Source organism: Lagenorhynchus albirostris, chromosome 16 (genome assembly GCF_949774975.1).
Source record: "Lagenorhynchus albirostris chromosome 16, mLagAlb1.1, whole genome shotgun sequence".
NCBI classification, from domain to species: domain Eukaryota; kingdom Metazoa; phylum Chordata; class Mammalia; order Artiodactyla; family Delphinidae; genus Lagenorhynchus; species Lagenorhynchus albirostris.
The window spans coordinates 52,807,909-52,826,410 of NC_083110.1; the positions used below are offsets into that span (position 1 = coordinate 52,807,909).

The following is an 18,502-nucleotide window of genomic DNA, read 5'->3' on the forward strand; positions in this document are numbered from 1 at the left end:
AGAAAAAAATAAGCTTTGCAGACACCTTTACTTTATAAGGTTGGAACAGCAGCACCATCCATGAAATAAAACCACAAATTTTACTGTTTCTGAAGTTCCTATATTGTTATTAATTTTGGTCTTAAGTTGATAGATTCCACAGAAGGTGATAAGTATCTTTTACCTCTTCCTCCATTAGAAAATTAGTTTAATAATGGATTTCTTGATCAAGAGCATCACCACTTACTAAAACGTACATGGAGAGAATAATCAATAAACAGGCTTTCTAGGATCTTTTTTTTTTTAAGTCTTCTGCAACATTTATCGATAAACAGGAAAGGGGTTTTATTTACAGTTTTAAAGCTCTTTTTTGTCACTATTATTAGTAATTTTCTATCTATGTATGGTAATATCCAGTTTTAAAAATACTTTATGATTTAAGACTTTAAGTCATAACATGTCTGTTTAGCTGATTAGTTCTCCCCTATACTTCTAAAAGAGAAATTGTACAGTACAAGAGTCATTCATTGGGATTAGATTTATTAATCTAGTTACCTACTAGTTTGACATTTTAGGAAGGAGGTAATTGGGTTTTTTTAATGATGGATAAACTTGTGCTGGTGTTTTGGATCTTATGATGCTGAGCATGTTCTGCACTGGTGCTAATGTTTAACATAATTTTATATTTACAAACATACCTGCTACCCAGAGGCAAGTATTAATTTAGTCCATATGGACTACTGACCCCTCTTGAGACTGCAACATACATACTCCTAAACACACTCATACATATTGTGTTTAGACTTTAAAGTATCTTAACCCATTTCTGGACATGAATGTGTTATAAACCTCCTGATTTCTAGCAACATATAAAAAAACACTGCTATTAAAAACACTTCACAAGTCATTGTCAGCCATTGCTGGCATTCTGTCACTAGAGAATACACAGCAATATCTGGTATGTTGCAAGCTTTCAAGATAGCCTGGATTTTAAAAGTTAGTCCATTAGTTGTATCTGATGGATGTAAATTTGCCTCCTAGTTCACTTTGTGTCAAGAGCTAAAACTGTGAACTTTCTCTTATTGGTGGGTAATAACTGAAAATAAAGATTTTATTTTCATAAAAAAAAGAAAAAAGAAGCTTTGATTAAAGGGCATCTATGAAAAATCATTTATACCTTTTATTTATTCAGGCTTGATTGAGTCAATTGACTCTCCTCAGAAAATTTATATTATTTCCCAGTATAAAGCTCTTACCTGGATTCTTTAAGCTAAAATCAAAAGTCCTAGTTTAGATCACCATTTGCTACACTCTGCTTTTCCATTACGTGTTTCTTCTTGCCTGTTTCCTGACACCGAAAGTCCAAGGAGATAATAATGCTCTCGGATTTCTTTCAAGGACAATCTTTGCCTTTTTAAAAAAGCATAAATCCTAGCTCCTTTGCTTATCAAGGATTGTGAACCATGTTTAATTAATTGCATGAAGTCAGAAACGTGACCAGTGTAGGAAGTCATAATAGTGCATAAATGGTAGCTATTGTAAATCAGTGAAAATGTTGGTGAGCTTTCTGTGTTAGCTCATTGTTTATTTGTATTCCTTTCTTCTTTCCTACTCTAGTCCGAGTCCTTATCTCCAGCCCTATGGGGGGAACAATCCACAATAGACCTTCTGTTGTTGGAAAAAGTCGGCTGCACCAATGACTTCTTGCTGCAGCAACTTATAACTAGTTTTTATTAATAAAAATATTTCTGCTAGATTTTGAACCTAAAAGTAAATCAAACTTTTGCTATTCTTCAATATCTTTTTTCATTTTTTAAACAGTTATACTTTAAAGTATACATGTAATGTATCATGTTTAAATTTTTTACTTATTACAATGAAATGTAATGGTTAACATGCATGCTCTGAAGTCACGCTAACTTGGGCTTATTCCCAGAGACCCATAAATTGTGTTCGTGTGTGACCCTGAGCAAGTTATCTTAGCACTCTAAGCTTGTTTCTTCTTTTGTAAAATAAAATTAATAATAGTGTGTACTTCATAGGCTTGTAGGATACACTAAATGTGATGACAGTGCATGTAAAGCACTGTGCTTGGTGATAGGCATATAGTATGCTCTCAATAACTGTTAGTTGATATTATTTTAGGACCTCGTTGCTCGCTTTGTATCTTTGATTCCTATTATGCCTGATACACTGGATGAAAATGATGGTTTTGGTATATGGATGACATCAGAGGTAACAAATTACATTTTATAATTTAAATGTATAGCATTTCTTACTTGCTTTTCTTTTAAAGAAAACTTTTTAAAAATATTATGCACTTATGTAGTAATTTGCTTCGTGCAATTTGAAGGTAATTGATAATTTAATACATCATTTTCAGCTCTATAACGATCCGTAAAAATAATTCTTAAAGACCAAAATTCTTTTTCAACATTTTAAGTAGCTCATAATATTGAGATTCAACGGGAATTCCAGGAGTACAATATTATGACATTCTCCAGAGAGAAATATGGCTTGTTCACTATAGAGGTGGTCAGACCCTGAAGTCTAGCAGAAATACCACCACTTCCCAGAAGCTTTCCCCAGTTTTCCCACATCTGAATGAAGAGCTTGTATAGCAGTGCTCTTCCTTGGCACTTGGATTAAAATTGTCTTTACTTAGCCAAGTAAAATACAGGCCCCATGCAATATTTGGGACATATTTATACTAAAAAACTACTTGTTTATCTGAAATTCAAATTGAACTAGGCATCCTATTCTCTGCCCCCCTCCACAAGTGTGGCAGCCCTAATTAGAGCACATTTTCCATTCCACCTTAAATTATATTTAGTTGCTTATATACTGGCCCTATACCCACACACTGTACATATACATCCCAAGTTTAATCTCCTTGAGTGATAAGGAAGATTTGATTCTTATTTATTTTTATATTCGTCACTTGTACGTACTTTAAATTTAGCAAGTATTCAATATTTTTAATGGAAAATACCAGCATGATGGGAGCCTAAGAGAAGGACACTCTCCATCTGGAACTGATAGTCCTGGCACTTATCTAGAATGTTTTAGAGGTTAGATTTTTTAGCTGAAATGGACTTAGCGGGCACAGGACTAACTTAATACGTCAGCTACCCTGCCTTCTGCTAAGTGGGAGTAAGGGAGATACAAGCACATGATTTGTTTCAGGATCCAGTGATTCAAATCTGGTAAAACTCAAAGAGGAGTCAGTTAACTCTAGATTCTTCTTAGACTCTTCAAACTAATCAGAATGTGTTCAGGGTATTATGATCCTGCAGAACATTGAAAGATAGCCTCTAAAGTAGCTAAAAATAACCATAAAATAACCCTTCAGGCAAATACTAGTGCTCCCGAGTGCCCTCCAATCCAAACAATACCCATAATCCACAGGTTACCACAGTCATAGGCTTCCTCTTGGCCAATGTCTTCCCATTGACATGAACTGTTTGGACTTGGGATACCCATGAGTGAATGACTAAGTAGATTGTCACATGACAAGAGTTATTTCTCCTACCCAACATACAGCCTTGGAGTCAAACAAACCTTGGTTCAAATCGTACTTCAACCATCTGATAGCTGTGTGACCTAAGATAAGTTATTTAGCTTCTTTGGACCTCAGTTTCCTCATCTTTGGCATACAGGGGTTTTGAAAGGATAGGCACCTGGAACGCAGTATGTTAGTTACCTACTCTCATCCATTCCCTCCTTCTCTTATGAAATCCAGTCAGGGGAACCTCCTTGGCCTGACGTTGAAGACTGCTCATAATCTGCTCTTCATTCTCCTGTTCACACACACCTTTCAGAAGAGCCACGTTACCATCCTCCCTAGCCTCCATCCCTCACCATCACATCCAGCCGGTGTGTACTGATGTGGCCATATCAGTTGTTAAAACATTGAAATGCTTCCAGACTGGTAAATAGTCACTCCAAGGGCTCCTGAGCGCCCCCTCCCCAAGCTCCCTGACCACCACAGCCCTTTCTCTGGGACTAATGAAATGGAAGCACATGTGCAGTCTAAATGGTGCAGCCGCTACCCAGCAATAACACATCATTGCCATATGAACATTTGGGCCTGTACATTTTGTTAGATCCTTTGATTTTTCAAGCCAGAAATCCAGAGTTTTATATGAGATCTTCCAACTTTTAAAAGCATTTCGGGGCCAAACGAAATACACCTATCAACTAGAACTAGGTTACAGACCACTAGTCTGCCACCTCTGCTGTGCTTTTTCTCTCCTGCTACCACTGCTTTACTAGGCACCCTGTATGTGATTACACCCAGCCCAACTGTTCGGCTCTTTCAATTAAAGAAGTTTCCATTACTCTTTCTGATTGGGCTCCAACTCAGATCTCTTCCTCTCTTTCAGTTGAGAGCACTATGTTGGTACAAGACAGAGTGTAGCTCCATTGATCAAACGATCCCTTCCTCCAAAAACACTATGTGATTTCCCATCAGGTGAAGTTCCTTAAAATATCAGCCAAGATATCCCTGTTTTCCCAGGGTATTTGTCTCAAACAAAAATGCCCCATTTTGGAGGATAAAATTATTGGGTCACTTACACAGTATCCACATTAATTATCCCATGATAAAGGTGATCCTTATGTTCCAAGTTAATGTTCTCTCTTTCTAATGCCCTAGTGTGTTAACAGGCAAAGGGTGCTGGAGCTTTCGGCTTTGCAGTCATCTTAGTGACCTGGCAAGGATGTGTGTGTGAGGGTTTGGAGGGACTCTAAATCTGTTGAATGCTTGCATTACTCAACTTTCTCTCCTCCCCTCCTTTTTTGTGTCCTTGTTGCTTTTGTTTTGCCTTAGCGCTGCATCAGTTTGGCTATTGGAAATAAGGAGGAGCATGCCATACTTCTCTGTAATTTCTTCCTGTATTTTGGAAAGAAAGCTTTGGTCCTCCTAGGAACCTCGATGTTGGAAGTAAGTGTTGGACTTAATATTTAAATAGTGTAAGCAAAACTAATTAGCTTTTAGCTGCAAGTTTAAAAGACTTCAACCCCAAGTTTCCTTCTTTTCACAAGCTAATTAGGAAATTTCCTAGGCGAACAATTATTTACTTAGGAGGATAATGTTCGTTCATCAAAATTTCTACAATGTAAAGAATGACTTCCTTTTGTTTTTCTTCTTCGTAAAGTAGTACAAATAATAGTGCTACTTCATGGAGCTACGAAAAATATTAAATTACATAGTAAATAGCACTGGGGACAGCACCTGGTTTATGTGGAAAATGCTCAATAAAATGGTGGTGGTAGGTGATGTAGTAATAGTTACAGTAGTAGTTATAGTGGTTGTTAACCATCATCACCACCATCATCTTTATGTGTCCCTAACACTATATTTTAAGATCCTTAAGAAGTACTTCTTCCTGTTTTACACTGCTCAATTTTTAATCATGTAAGAAGTGGGCCAGAAATTTATGTTAACCTACCTGAAATTTTTACAACTTATATACACCTGCATTCAAACCTCCAGAAAGCTGTCTTCTTTTGGATGTTTCTATTTCTACTATGAATATCTTGATAAGTGTCAAAAACTTCCAGTCTTGTTTTATGGTTTTTGTCATGATCATTTATTTCTCTATATTCCCTTAATTTCCCCATATGATCCCCCTGCTGTAGTTTTGAGTGCCACTAGATGGCAGTAAACAGCCAACAATATTTCAACAAACATTTTTACAGTTTTACCTCTGAGTCAACACTGGGTGGCAGCACTCATCTGTGCCTTTCACCTCTGCTACTGGTTGAGGTGAAGCCTCTTTACTGTAAAGATGAGCACAGTGATAACGAGCAAGAGCTTTGGAGTTAGGGAAACCAGGCTACACAGCACAGTGTTAAGAGTACAGGTTTGGGGCTTCTCTGGGGCTTCCCTGGTGGCGCAGGGGTTGAGAGTCCGCCTGCCAAAGCAGAGTACACGGGTTCGAGCTCCGGTCTGGGAAGATCCCACATGCCGCGGAGCGGCTGGGCCCGTGAGCCGTGGCGGCTGAGCCTGCGCGTCCGGAGCCTGTTGCTTTGCAACAGGAGAGGCCCGCGTACCCCAAAAAAGGAGTATAGATTTGGAAGTCAGAGAGGATTTTAAAACCCAGAAATGACGTTTACTAACTGTACGATCTCAGCCTTATTTCTCTGAGCCTCATTTATCTCCTCCCCGAAAAGGAGTCATTCCATTTACTGTTACCTTAGACAAGCTTCATGTGAAAGATGGGCATGACCATCATCCCTGCCTCACAGAATCTGGAATTCATGTGAGAAAATTAGTGAGTGCTGAGTACAGTAGCTGGGGTACTCAATAAATGTTAGATAGTCATTATTATTGTTACCTGAAATTTTTATTCTTTGCTAAATAAGAAAGGTTTATACTTCAAAAGTATGTGCAGAGCAAAATAATCACATAATGACTACTTTTATTCCTCAGGTGCTTTCCTGTGTAATTTCTCTCTGGCCTCTAACTCTGTATCTTGCTCACAAAATTAATTTTATGGCTTTTTGACTTCACTTGGCTTTTCAGAGCCTTAGGCAGAATTCCATTCCCTAACTCTGCACGGTGTTCACCCTTGGTCTCCAAGTATATTCCACATAAAGCAGGGCTAATCCATATAGCACCTTCGTGTGAATCACACAAAAGCGCCCCTACCTCCAAACCCTTTAGTACTGGCTACTGGGAATTGGTCATAATATACTGATTTTGTTAGAACAACATATTTTATTGCTATGAGGGTACCCTTCAGGACCATACGTGGCAGCACTAGCTCAAAAGTTCTCATTTGAATCCTCATGCTAGCCTGGGCCTGAGGATTTCAGTTGCTTTGGTTTTATCCTTTTCAAAACAATTGTAAAGGTCCTAAAAAAGGCTTTTAAAAATCAGAGATAGCAGGGAGTTCCCTTGTGGTCTAGTGGCTAGGATTTTGGGCTCTCACTGCCGTGGCCCAGGTTCAATCCCTGGTCAGGGAACTGAGATCCCGCAAGCTGTGCGGCAAGGCAAATAAATAAATAATACAGGAATAAAGAATAACCAAGGTAACTGGCAATATTATCTATTAAAAAATCAGAGATATCACATGCTTACACTATAAATTCCACATACGAAAATGAGTGAAATCAATCATACACCAAAAATGCCTTTAACTCTTTCTTCGTACAGGGGCACGTGGCTTATGTATTAACGCCAGAAACTGATGAATATTTGCTTTGGAATCCATTAACTGGGCAATGTCATAAGCAGTTTGACCCATTTTGTCCCTTACAAAGTGTAGATTGTTTGTTTGATGGTGAAAATGTAAGTATATGGCGGGGGGCGGCGGGATCTTGAGTTATCTCCTCAAGAGTTAAACCTGTGGTTCTGTACGCTGACCATATATTAGAATCATGTGGGAACTTTGAAGAAGCTATAGATGTTCAGTTAGAATCCCTGGGGTGTAGGGCCAGGGGAATCTTTTATCCCCAAGGCTCCTTAACGTGATTCTGCAGTGCCTCCGAGGTTGAGAACCAGCGAGCGGTCTAGTGCGCACACACCCCTGGAATCTCTGTACCTCCTGCCTCAGAACCATCCTTGGCTTCTGCCACTTCACTGGGGAGTAGGACTGTAAAATTTTGCTCCGTCCTAACCTACTATGGGCTTCGTACTCCTGTGGGCCTCTACTGATTTTATGTTGATGTATTAATAGGTCTGGTTTAACATTCAGCAAAATAATTCACCAGGGGCTGTATATTTTGACTATTCAAAGGAAAGTTTCTGGAAACAGTTGCTTCCAAAAAATTATCAAGGGACGAAAGCACAAAGCATACAGGTAAATTATACTTTTCCAGGTGTGTCTCTATGAAAGTTACCATTGGTTCTAATCTTAGGAATTGTGACAGCTCTTATTATGTTTATACAGCTGATTGCTTATTGAATTATTTGGCAGTATTAATAAAACCTAGTTTTCTCTGCCCTCCAGCCTGAGTTTGGGCTATTGTGATCCTTTTTCTCTACTTGCAGAAAAGAGGAATTGAGAAGAAGGTATCATCTTAATTGTGAATTTAGGTTTTAAAATAAAAATTTTAAAATGTTCATCATGAAACATAAAAAATAATGTCAAGATGGTGTAATAAGTTCTTACTTTGCCCTAGCCCTTCTACTACATATCCATAACAATGATAAAGTATAAAAATTGAAAAACAGAAGGCTTATCTGGGCTCCAAACCATGATAGTTATCTCATGGAATAGAAGCAGGACAGAAACACTAGCAGTGAGTGGGGCCCAAAGAGGACGGCACCAAGGTCTGAAAATGCTTCATGAAATCCAGAGAACCAGAGCCAGTCTCACATTTTGAAGCCAGGGACTGCGTTGCGGCTCCCCTACTTTGCTACTCTTGAGAGAAGATGGGAAAGAAAAGCAGCAGACTCACTGCCTGGGGCTCAGGAGGTAAGAGACCAAAGTACAGAGCTGAGAATCAGGAACCAACCTAATCACCAGATGGCTTGTCCAGGGGACCTATGATGTACTCACTACTGCTTTGGGAAGGCACCCAAATTCCATTTCGACAACTGTTTCTGGATTGAGAGCCATGGTATGGCAGTGTGCAGGCAATTGCAAAATTCAAAAACTAGGAGCTATGACCCAGAAGAAGAAAGAGAGGGGGGATGAGAAAAAGGACAATGGAAAAATAGGAAGAAGACAATTCACAGAAGCAGAAACTCTAGGGCTCAACGTCACTCATAACGAGGGAAATGCAATTTAAAACAATAAAACACTATTTCACATGTAGAAGATTGGCCAAACTTTTTAAAAAGTGTGATCACATCTAGTATTGGCAAAGAGGCAGAGAAATGGTGGGAGTGTGAATTGCTATAAACACTTTAGAAAGCAATATGGTAAGGTTGGTAAAGCTGAAGAAACTCAGCCTCTGATCCACCAGTTCATCTTCTAAGTATATACCCTAGAGATACACGCACAGGGAGACAAGTACACGAAGGTCATTGCTGAATTGCTTGAGAGAGCAATAAATAAATAAATAAATAAAAGGAAACAGTTCATCAACCAGAAGATGGGCACATGAGTTATGAATACTCCTACTATAAAATATTCTATACAGCAGTAAAAAAAGAATATATGAAACTACTTTACTGTAGTTCTTAACTTGGCTGTACATGCATTGTATCAGAATGTCTGAGGGAAGAGCCCACGCATGGGTATTACTTAAAGCTCCCCACGTGATCCCACATGCAGCCAAGGTTGAGAACTACTGACCTAGAGCCACTGTTATCAACATGAATGAATATAAAAAATGTAATGTTAAGCAAAGTAAAGAAGATGTGAAATGGCACACTTATACGAGGTTTGAAAAATATATGTTGTTTACGTATATAGAGATATATAGTGATAGTGTAAAAGCTTGCATGGGAATGATAAACACCAAATTTAGGGTAAAGTTTACCTTTGGAAAGAGGAAAAAAAAAGAATGATATCAGGGAGCAGTATACAGAGTACTTCAAATCTGTCTGTAATGTTTTACATCTTTAAAAAAAACCTAAAACAAGTATGGAAGAATGCAAAGATTAGATGTAGCTTGGTGGTATGTATGTTGGGTGGATGTTCACTACATTATTCTCAGTGCTTTATCTGAGAATGTTTGACATAGTTCATAATATCAAAAAGAAGGAATGGTGGTTGTGGGGAGAAAAATCAAACAGTATCAAAGTGTGAAAAGTGAAGAGTTTCTCTCTTCTTCAACATCTTTTTCCCTCTTTCTAAGAAATAGCCACTGTTGGTAGCTTCTTGTGCATCCTTCTAACATTCTCCTTGCAGATGTTTGTAAAGTCCTTATAAGGAAGGGGAAATGTGCTTATCTCTCTTGAGCAAACCACATTTATGGCATCCACAGACCTTGCTTGCTTTTCCCATCCCAAAGTTGTGACCAAAGTATTGCTGCCTCCTAGGGGGGAGAATGATATATTTAGAGTTGAGGTTTTTTGTTTCTATTAATCATTCTCTTATTAATTCAGGTAATGTGTATTGAGTGCTGCAGCGGGCCAGCACTGTTTTAGGTATAGTTACCACAAGGAAAAAGACATGTCTCAGTGCTCTTGGAGCTTGTGTTCTAGAGGAGGAAACAGAAGGAAATGAGCACTTGCTGTACAGAGCGATAAATGCTATTATAGAAGAAATGAATGTGCTTTGGGGAGCACTCAGCAGGAGGCCTGAGGTGAAGGGGAGTTGCAGGGGCTTCCTGGGGAAAAAAGTGATGACTAGCAGAGTGAAGAAGGGTGAGCAGGAGCTGGTCTAGATGGAAGTTAAGGAGGAGTATGGTCCCAGCACAGAGCGGGGACAGCAGGCATGAAGACCTGCAGTGGCAAGCGGATGTCTGTCGAGGAGCTGAAAGGCCAGCCTGGCTGCTGCCAAGGAGTGAGCCGAGGACAGTCAGAAGCCAACATCACCAAGGCAAGGGCCGCCATCATCAAAAGTGTATTTTTAAAAGCCACTAAAGCCTTTGTCAAGTTGAATATATAAATATAAAACTCATAGTTGCATTTGACTTGTATCCCTACTGATTTCTTTCCTGTGGGTTAATGGCCCTTGATCTTCTGCCTTGTCGCACACATACCGGAACAAACCACTATCTGTGGTGAACACTGTTGTCGTTTTTTTTCTTAATCGCAATTGAGAACACAAATTTGAGTGTGTATGATGAGAATATGGGTATTCAGAGATGGAGTTAACAGGGAAATCCTCTCGAAGTTTTAAAGGATATGAATTCCCTGAAAGGGGCCTTTGCCCGAAAAGAAAATAGACTAACACTCCATAAACTTACCAAGTCAACATAACCCAGGCCTCTTTTTCAGGCCTGAAAGTGGCCTAACTAATCCATAAGAGTTGCCAGGATAGGGGTGCAGGGGATTGTTTCGGAGGGGCAGACAGTGGTTGGTGACAGCAATCAGGGACTTCAGTTTACCTGTCCTGACTGTGATAGTTGGTGGCCCCTGTAAGGTGATGCTGCAGTTTATGCTTCCCTTTCTCCAGTATCTCTCATCTCCTGCCGTGTTCACTGTGGGGAAAGTCACTGTGCTTGAGCCTATGCTCTAATCTAGTGGTTATCCAGCCACGGCAGGCATCAGAACCTTCTGGAGGGCTTGTGGAAAAATGGATTGCTGGGCCTTACCCTCAGAGTTTCTGAATCACTGGGTCTGAGGTTGCTGGTCTGGGGGCCACATTTTGGGAGCCACTGGCTTAGATCATCACCTGACAGACTGAGCCCCCTCAAATCACTCCCGAAATTTTCTAAGACCTAGAGGCCTAGCAAATGTTTCCTTCTTTTCGTACAACCCTCATTCCACTCATGAGGGGGAAACATCTGTCCGTGTCTCTATAGCTCCTCTATTTCTCAGCTCAGAAATATCCTAAGTAAAAACCGCCTAAACCCAACCCCTCACTCTTGTCTATATGAGCCCTGCAGGGAGGGGAGGAACGGGTTAGGTAGCGGGGAGGGGTTTGGAGAAGTCCTCTCCTCCTCCCAGAAAATCCTGCTCAGGGGGCAACATGGGGAAACATGGTAGAGCATTGCTCTCTGCTGTTGCTGGGGTGCCTGGGGCAAAGGCTTGGCGACGGGGAGATTGAAATGGACTCTGCATGTATGTGCGAGTGTGTGCACATGTGCACATGCAAACACAGAGCCCTGACTCCCGCCTGCTGAAAGGAACAAATAATCAAAGAAGGAAGATGATACCCCATGTTACAAGAGTAATAATAACAATAGTATCTGATCTTTGTTGAACAATATGTGCCAGGCTTTACATGTATTACTTGATTTTAAAATCTTTGCATGATCCCAGGGAAGTAGGTACTGTTATTGTCCCTCTTTAAAAGACGTGGTAACTGAGACTCACAGAGGCTAAGTGACTTCACCAAGGTCACAGTTAATAAGTGGAAGATACCAGTGCAACTTCCAAGATTATCTGGTAGAATCAATAAACATGTCCAATGCTTGTTTGAATAAACAGATGGGGATAGCAGATCTGTCTTCTTCTGTCATGAAAAATATCTTTTGTAAATCCATTCTCCCTCCCATGCCCTGGTGAGGTAGTATTAACATCAAAGGGAACACTGTGATCTGCGTTACCTTTGTGCCTCTACCATGGAGTGTTTTTGCCACATGAGACTGGTTCAGGTTCACCCTCATTATAATCAGCACTCCAAGGGCCTACTGACGTAAAGATGGTCTCCCTAGAATCTTTTCTAACTTACAGTTTTCTGTATTTCAGCCTGAAGAAATAATTTATTCTGATACTAATAAAAGCATGGTGGAAGATCTAAAGAACAGGTATGATCTCTATTTATATATTATGAGTATCATGTTTTCTCTCTAACCTCTCATTCAGCCACCCTTCAGTCCTCTAACCCAGGCTCTCAAAATACCCATTAGAGTCAGCAACAGGAGCATGAAATGCAGATTATAATCGTTCCACTGAGTCATCTGTCTCTTGGTGCATCAAAAGTCACCCCTCTGCTATCCAGGGCGCTTCTTGAAAACACATGCCAAGTTAAATATGGTTGCATCTGGAAAACACTGTGGGCTGCCGTTAGGAAGTTCACAACACAGACACCTGTTGAGCCGTATAGTAATAATAATGCAGTAGCTGACACTTCTTGAAAGGACAGGAAGGTAAATGGCCCACAACCTGGTGTGTGGTAAAAACAGCCAAGCTGGGTGGCAGCAACATCAGTACTGTCCCTCGTAGGCACCCTCCCCCTCCCCCCACCACACACACACACACACACACACACACACACACACACACGCACACACACACGTCCGGAGGAGTGGTTGAGTCAAGCCCAAAGGGTCACAGCCTTGCAGCAGACCTCACTCCTACTCCAGATGTGTCAGAAGCTTCTAGATCTGACTACCTCCAGTGACTCATGCTGACACAGCAGGCTGGCATGTAAGGCGCTACCAACTAATTGAAACAGAATATGACAGAAATCATTTTGCCACTCCCTTTCCTCACTAGCACACAACTCTCACCTCTTATTCCCCTCCTTCTTCCCCAACTCTTAACAAAAAAGGAATAAAAGCACTAGGAAAATGGTCCCCAACTTCTGGTTTTCATCAGAAATTGCTTCTAGAACTATTTTAAAATATAGGTGCCAGAGGTCAAGACCAGACCTGTTGAATCACTATCTGGAAGATAGTGAAATATTTTGATAAAGTCCTACAGGTGATTCTGGCGTATAGCCGTGACTATGACTCTCTGCAAACTCGAAACCGCTTAGTCACTTTATGGACTCAGCCGAGAGGAGAGGCCCAGCAGCTTCTTCCGGAGCACACAGTGATTCTGCCCAGAGGAGAAGCTCCCATCAACCAACTCACACTGTGCTCCACTTTCTCCCCTCCCCGAAACAGTTCCTCAGCAGGCACTGTTTTAGAGGCAGCATAGGTAGGCAAAACTCCCTGCCCTTGTGGAGCATACGTTCTGGTAGGGAAACTGCTCATCATACTGACCAGTCCAGTGCTTCATTTCCTCCCAATGCTGCTTGCTGAATTAACTGGTCCAGTTACCCCATTCCTGCTAACATTATCCCAGACAAGATATCTGAATTTTTATAAAGGCATTTCTTGGAAATACAATGTCTTATGTCAAAGGAGGGTCTTGGAGAATAGGAATGCCAACCCAGTAATCAGATGGTAGGCAAATCACACCCAGTAGGCAGATATCCCTAGCCATAGAGGTCTGGTTTCCTCCTAAATCAAAAAAGTATCATTCTCATACTTGAGACAAAGTGACAAAACTTTTTTCACATTTATTTAAATGAGTTGTAATTTATCATAAAATAATCTTTGCATTCTTACCTTAGGATTGAAAGAACTCTGAAATATAAAATAATGGAATGGCGACCTAAACAGCCAACACGTTGGAATAGACAATGTACTTCCATTTTAAGACAAATCCTTCCTAAGTTAGAGCTTGGCACCGGAAACGTTGTTTCATCTGAAGAAGAGAGTGAATTTGAAAGACTGCTACAATTTTATTGGGTTTGTATATGATTTAATGCATTAATGTCATTTGTTTTATCTATGTTATTAATTGCCAGATGATACTAATCTTAAGTAGCCCTGAAATGCCTTTTATCTTGATCTTAGGTGATACATGCTATGGCATTAAAATGCATTTACTTATAGACTGAGAAATTTCAAATGTAGTGAGTAACTAGTACCATGACCAGATTGCATGACATTTTCTTGGAATCAGTTTTTTAATGTATAAACCACAAACTTTGGAAAGAGATACCCAAAAGGAAACCACTTGCAACTAAGAAACTAAAACATGATTTCTAGATGGTAGTAATAGAATGGATTCCATGTCCTTGCTTCTGGGCAAGAGGACTAAGGCAAGCTTTAATATCTTCTACATGCAAATTATTCTCAACTTTATACATCCAGCCTGGACTTCTGACCTCCTCTCATATATTCACCAGCACATTTGACATCATCATGGATGGTAGAAAGGCACTTCAAACTCAGTTAAGTCCATAATCAGACATGGTGGGCATCTGGTGTATTGTTAGGGTCCTTCTTTTCTTCCCCTATGATATCCTTAGTTCTGGAATCCTCTCACCTCCTTTTCCCTATGAATTGTTCCAGTGGGTTTTTGGAAGCCCCAGCCTCTCAAGAGTGATATTCCTTCCCCCTACTATCCTGTAGACTAGAAGATGTCTCCTCGGGAAACCCTCTAAGAGAAGAAAGGAAGGAATCTGTTGGGAGTTGATACTCAGGCTGCCAGGGAGGGATCTGCAGGCACTATTCATTCATGAATAGGGAGGAAGTTGTTTTGTTTTGCTTTCTTTTTAATAGAATTAGGGGGTAAAGAGATAAGCAAAGCATAGTTAAGTATAAGCCAAGGTTTAAAACTTGGAGTTCCTTTGTAAAATTATCTGCTATTTAATAACACACATTCATGAACCTAGACCGAATCCTGCAGCTTGGGTTCAAATCCTGGCTCAACCACTCATTAACTTTGACCAGATTACCTAACTTCTCTATACCTTCTACCCCACGGCTCAAGATAAACAGGGATAAAAAGAGTTACCTGCTTTGTGGTTGTGGTGAGGATTAAGTGAGCTGCTTAACCATAGCACCCAGCACTTAATAAATGTTAACTATTATTTGTATCCTATGTGGCAGCCATTGTGCTAGACACTTGGGGTTATGACAGTAAACAAGACAGATACAATCTTGAGCATTCACAGAGACTGTGGGCTAGTTTGAGAAATAGACCAGAAAACGAGTAATTGCAGTATATTTTATTAAATAAGCTAGGAAAGGACAGTGTCCTGTGCAACCACAAGAGAAGAGCACACCAACAGATTTAAAGATCAGGAAAAGCCTCCTGAAGTAAGCAAACTAAGTCTTGAAAGAAGCTAATGATTGTCCTTTGTATATTCTTAAATAGATAATTTTACATGGGACCATGTTCCGTACCCTTTAATCCTGTCATATGGTTATCAATAAATAGAATCTGAATCAATGTTAAATAAATTCTTCCAAAGTGCTCCCTTAAATCTGTCACTTATAGGTTCAAGGTTTCCTTGTTGGCAGTTTGCTATTCCAGAAAGGGTGTAAATATGTGGAATGTTAAGTGTGCAGGCTCTGGCATTAGACAGACCCGGTTCTGCTCCTCTCTCTGTAAAGTGGGGATTATAACAAAGCCTACCGCATAGGGTTGTTTGAGGATTAAATATGTATGTGAAGTATTTAGCATTGTGCCTAGAACATAGTAAGCACCCACAAAATGATAACTATTATTATTATTTTATGACTTCCATTTCTTTGAGGCTTCTGTAATCTCTTTGCATCCAGTAATTCTCCATCACCTACGTGACCGTAATGTGGTTTGACGTGTTATTCTGCCATTTGTCTAGGTCGCAGGATTTCCTATCCAGATGCCATACACTGATGTACAGTCAGTTATTGATGCTGTGTATCAAACTGGAATTCATTCCTCTGAATTTCCTCAGACAGAATTTGCTCTAGCTGTGTATATTCACCCCTACCCAAACAACATATTATCTGTTTGGGTCTATTTGGCTTCATTAGCGCGGTATCAGTGAAAAGGAATAAGGGAAAAGGGAAAGATTGTACATAGCCCCCCGACCAACCAGAAGCCAAACTTTTCTAGTACTTAGGATTTTCCTATTTATCCTCAAATCCAGACAGGTGTGAGCCCAATTTTTGGTTCACTTATAGAGTTGGGCACAAGACTCACTCCCTGAGTCTTTGAGGACCAAGCATAAATGACCTCCTCACAGGAGACCTCGTCAGGGAGGACACTTTAGGAAGTCTGGCGCCTTGGGTCACTGTCTACGGTAGGTCTTATTCTGGGAAAGAAGCAATTCTGACTTCTCTCTGAGCCAGTGTTACTCAAATTGGGGGCCCCACACCACCTCCATCAAAATCACCCGGAAAGCCTTATTGAAAATGCAGAATCCCACATCCCACCCAGGACCTACTAAATGGGGATCTCTGGGAGTACAGCTCCAGAACCTACATTATTTTAAACAAGCTCCCCAGGTAACTCTCTTGACCAGTTAAGAGTGAGAACCTTACCTTATAGAGTGTTGTCTTTACTGAAGTGAGGCTAGTACATCCGATGCTGGTTCTGATGGAATTCCAGGCAGAAGTTATTCAAATAGAAACCCAAGGTCATTGCTTCTCGTGAGATAAAAGATTATTTCACTGGTTAAGAATAAGAGGGAAATATGCCATGTTGGGTTGAGGACCGCTTCTGGCGGCTTCTCAAAAATTTTCTCTTTAGATGCCACTGACCTGAAGTCATTTCATCTCCAAGTATTTGGAAGGGACTCCCAGGAAACACTACCTAAATGCTTTCCTGATTCTGTGAGAAAGGGAGAAAATGGTCTTGCCAAATCCCAGAGCTCCTTTTTTTCTTAATGAGCAGCCCCCCATTCTGCCTCTGGCACTTTTCTGCTGCTTTTCTTTCACAACGGTGCCCCCAAGGAGACCCACCTAGGGCCTCAAGAAAGAGTGGATAGGTATCTAAGTAGGAAACACTGTACTTTCTTGTATTTGATTGTTCTGTGCTTCATTGAGAAGAGTATTCATACAGTTTATTTAAATGTTACATAACAACTTATTTTTTTAATCAAAAGATACAGATTTCCAAAGGTTTTATATGATGAGAGCAGTTTTATATGAGGTAAAAGTCATAAAAAGAAAATTCACTTCTCCTGCTGTAGTAGCACTGGGGCTTCTTGAGTCACTCCCACAAGCAGAGAGCAGAGACCCCAAATTCATCCTCAGGGAACCCTCAGTCTGTATCCCCTCCCCCAATATACCTGCATAGGTTGATGCCAGAGAAGACCTCATTTATTTGCAGGGTGTTAGTCTCGGACCAAACATAAGATTACTAGAAGAGTAGAAAGAGTGGGTATGTGGGTAAAGAGAATGCTTTCTCTGCAAGGTTAAAACCTAGTTATATATGTCCTCTGACATGCATGAGAAAAATGATCAGAATTTTTGTTTTTATTTGAATGTTTGTGTTTAAATGCTATAGGAAGTTTTGTTATTAACAAGTCTCCCACACCGATTGGGGTAGCACAAAATTGTATCTATGAAAAGACAAGTTTGCCAAAGAAATGCTGAATTCATGCAGTTCATTTTTGTGACACACTGAATGTTTACATAGCTATTTTGTTAATCGTTTATGGTTTTAGAATTGATAGGCCACTTGAGAGTAAGGTAGAAAGTGTTCATAGGCACGTGTGTATTGTATTCTGTATTATATGCATTTTTAAATATGTGTATGTGTTTCTCAACTAAAAATTTTTCCTAAAAATTGTGATTGTCTATAATGAACCAATTTTTTCATTTTACTGTTTTAAAAATACATGATATTAAATGTAACATGCAATTATAAAATTCTATGAATCGTTCCACAAATAATTACAAAGCATCCATTATGTACCAGACACTTTATATGTGCTGGAGGACAGTAGTGAAAAGACATTCTTACAAGGGAAGTTTACATTCTTACAAGGGAAACAGCTCAGAAGCAAATAAACAGTAAGTAAGTGAGATCATTTCAGGATATGATGAGTGCTATAAAGCAGTGGTCCTCAACCTTTTTGGCACCAGGGACCGGTTTCGTGGAAGACAATTTTTCCACGGACGGTGGTGGGGGAGTGGAGGGGGTGGGGTGGGATGGCTCAGGCGGTAATGCGAGCAGCGGGGAGCGGCAGATGAAGCTTCGCTCACTCGCCCACCGCTCACCTCCTGCTTGGCGGCCCGGTTCCTAACAGGCCGCTGACGGGAGGCTGGGGACTCCTGCTATAAAGGAAGCAAAAAGGTTGGCATGATGGAGAAGGACTTTATTGGGGATGGAGGATATAAGCAGTGTAGTGAGGGAAGGCCTCTCCACGGAGATAATGTTTGAGCGGAGATTTAAAAGAAGATTTATCAAATAGAATTGCATTCAGTTGCATGTAACAGAAACCTAATCACAGTAGCG

The 18,502-nt window shown here is 40.3% G+C and overlaps 1 protein-coding gene across 1 annotated transcript in view; it reads left to right on the plus strand.

The window, feature by feature from the left end:
* CC2D2B (coiled-coil and C2 domain containing 2B) overlaps nt 1–17,876 on the plus strand; it is a 99,820-nt gene extending 81,944 nt beyond the window's left edge. Inside the window, exons 29-35 of the mRNA XM_060125367.1 lie at nt 2,125–2,214; nt 4,811–4,924; nt 7,142–7,276; nt 7,665–7,787; nt 12,239–12,297; nt 13,833–14,010; nt 15,897–17,876. Of these exons, the coding sequence (XP_059981350.1) occupies nt 2,125–2,214; nt 4,811–4,924; nt 7,142–7,276; nt 7,665–7,787; nt 12,239–12,297; nt 13,833–14,010; nt 15,897–16,085 (888 nt within the window). The 3' untranslated portion in view covers nt 16,086–17,876. The remainder of the gene's footprint in view (nt 1–2,124; nt 2,215–4,810; nt 4,925–7,141; nt 7,277–7,664; nt 7,788–12,238; nt 12,298–13,832; nt 14,011–15,896) is intronic.
* Nucleotides 17,877–18,502: the final 626 nt, after the last annotated feature.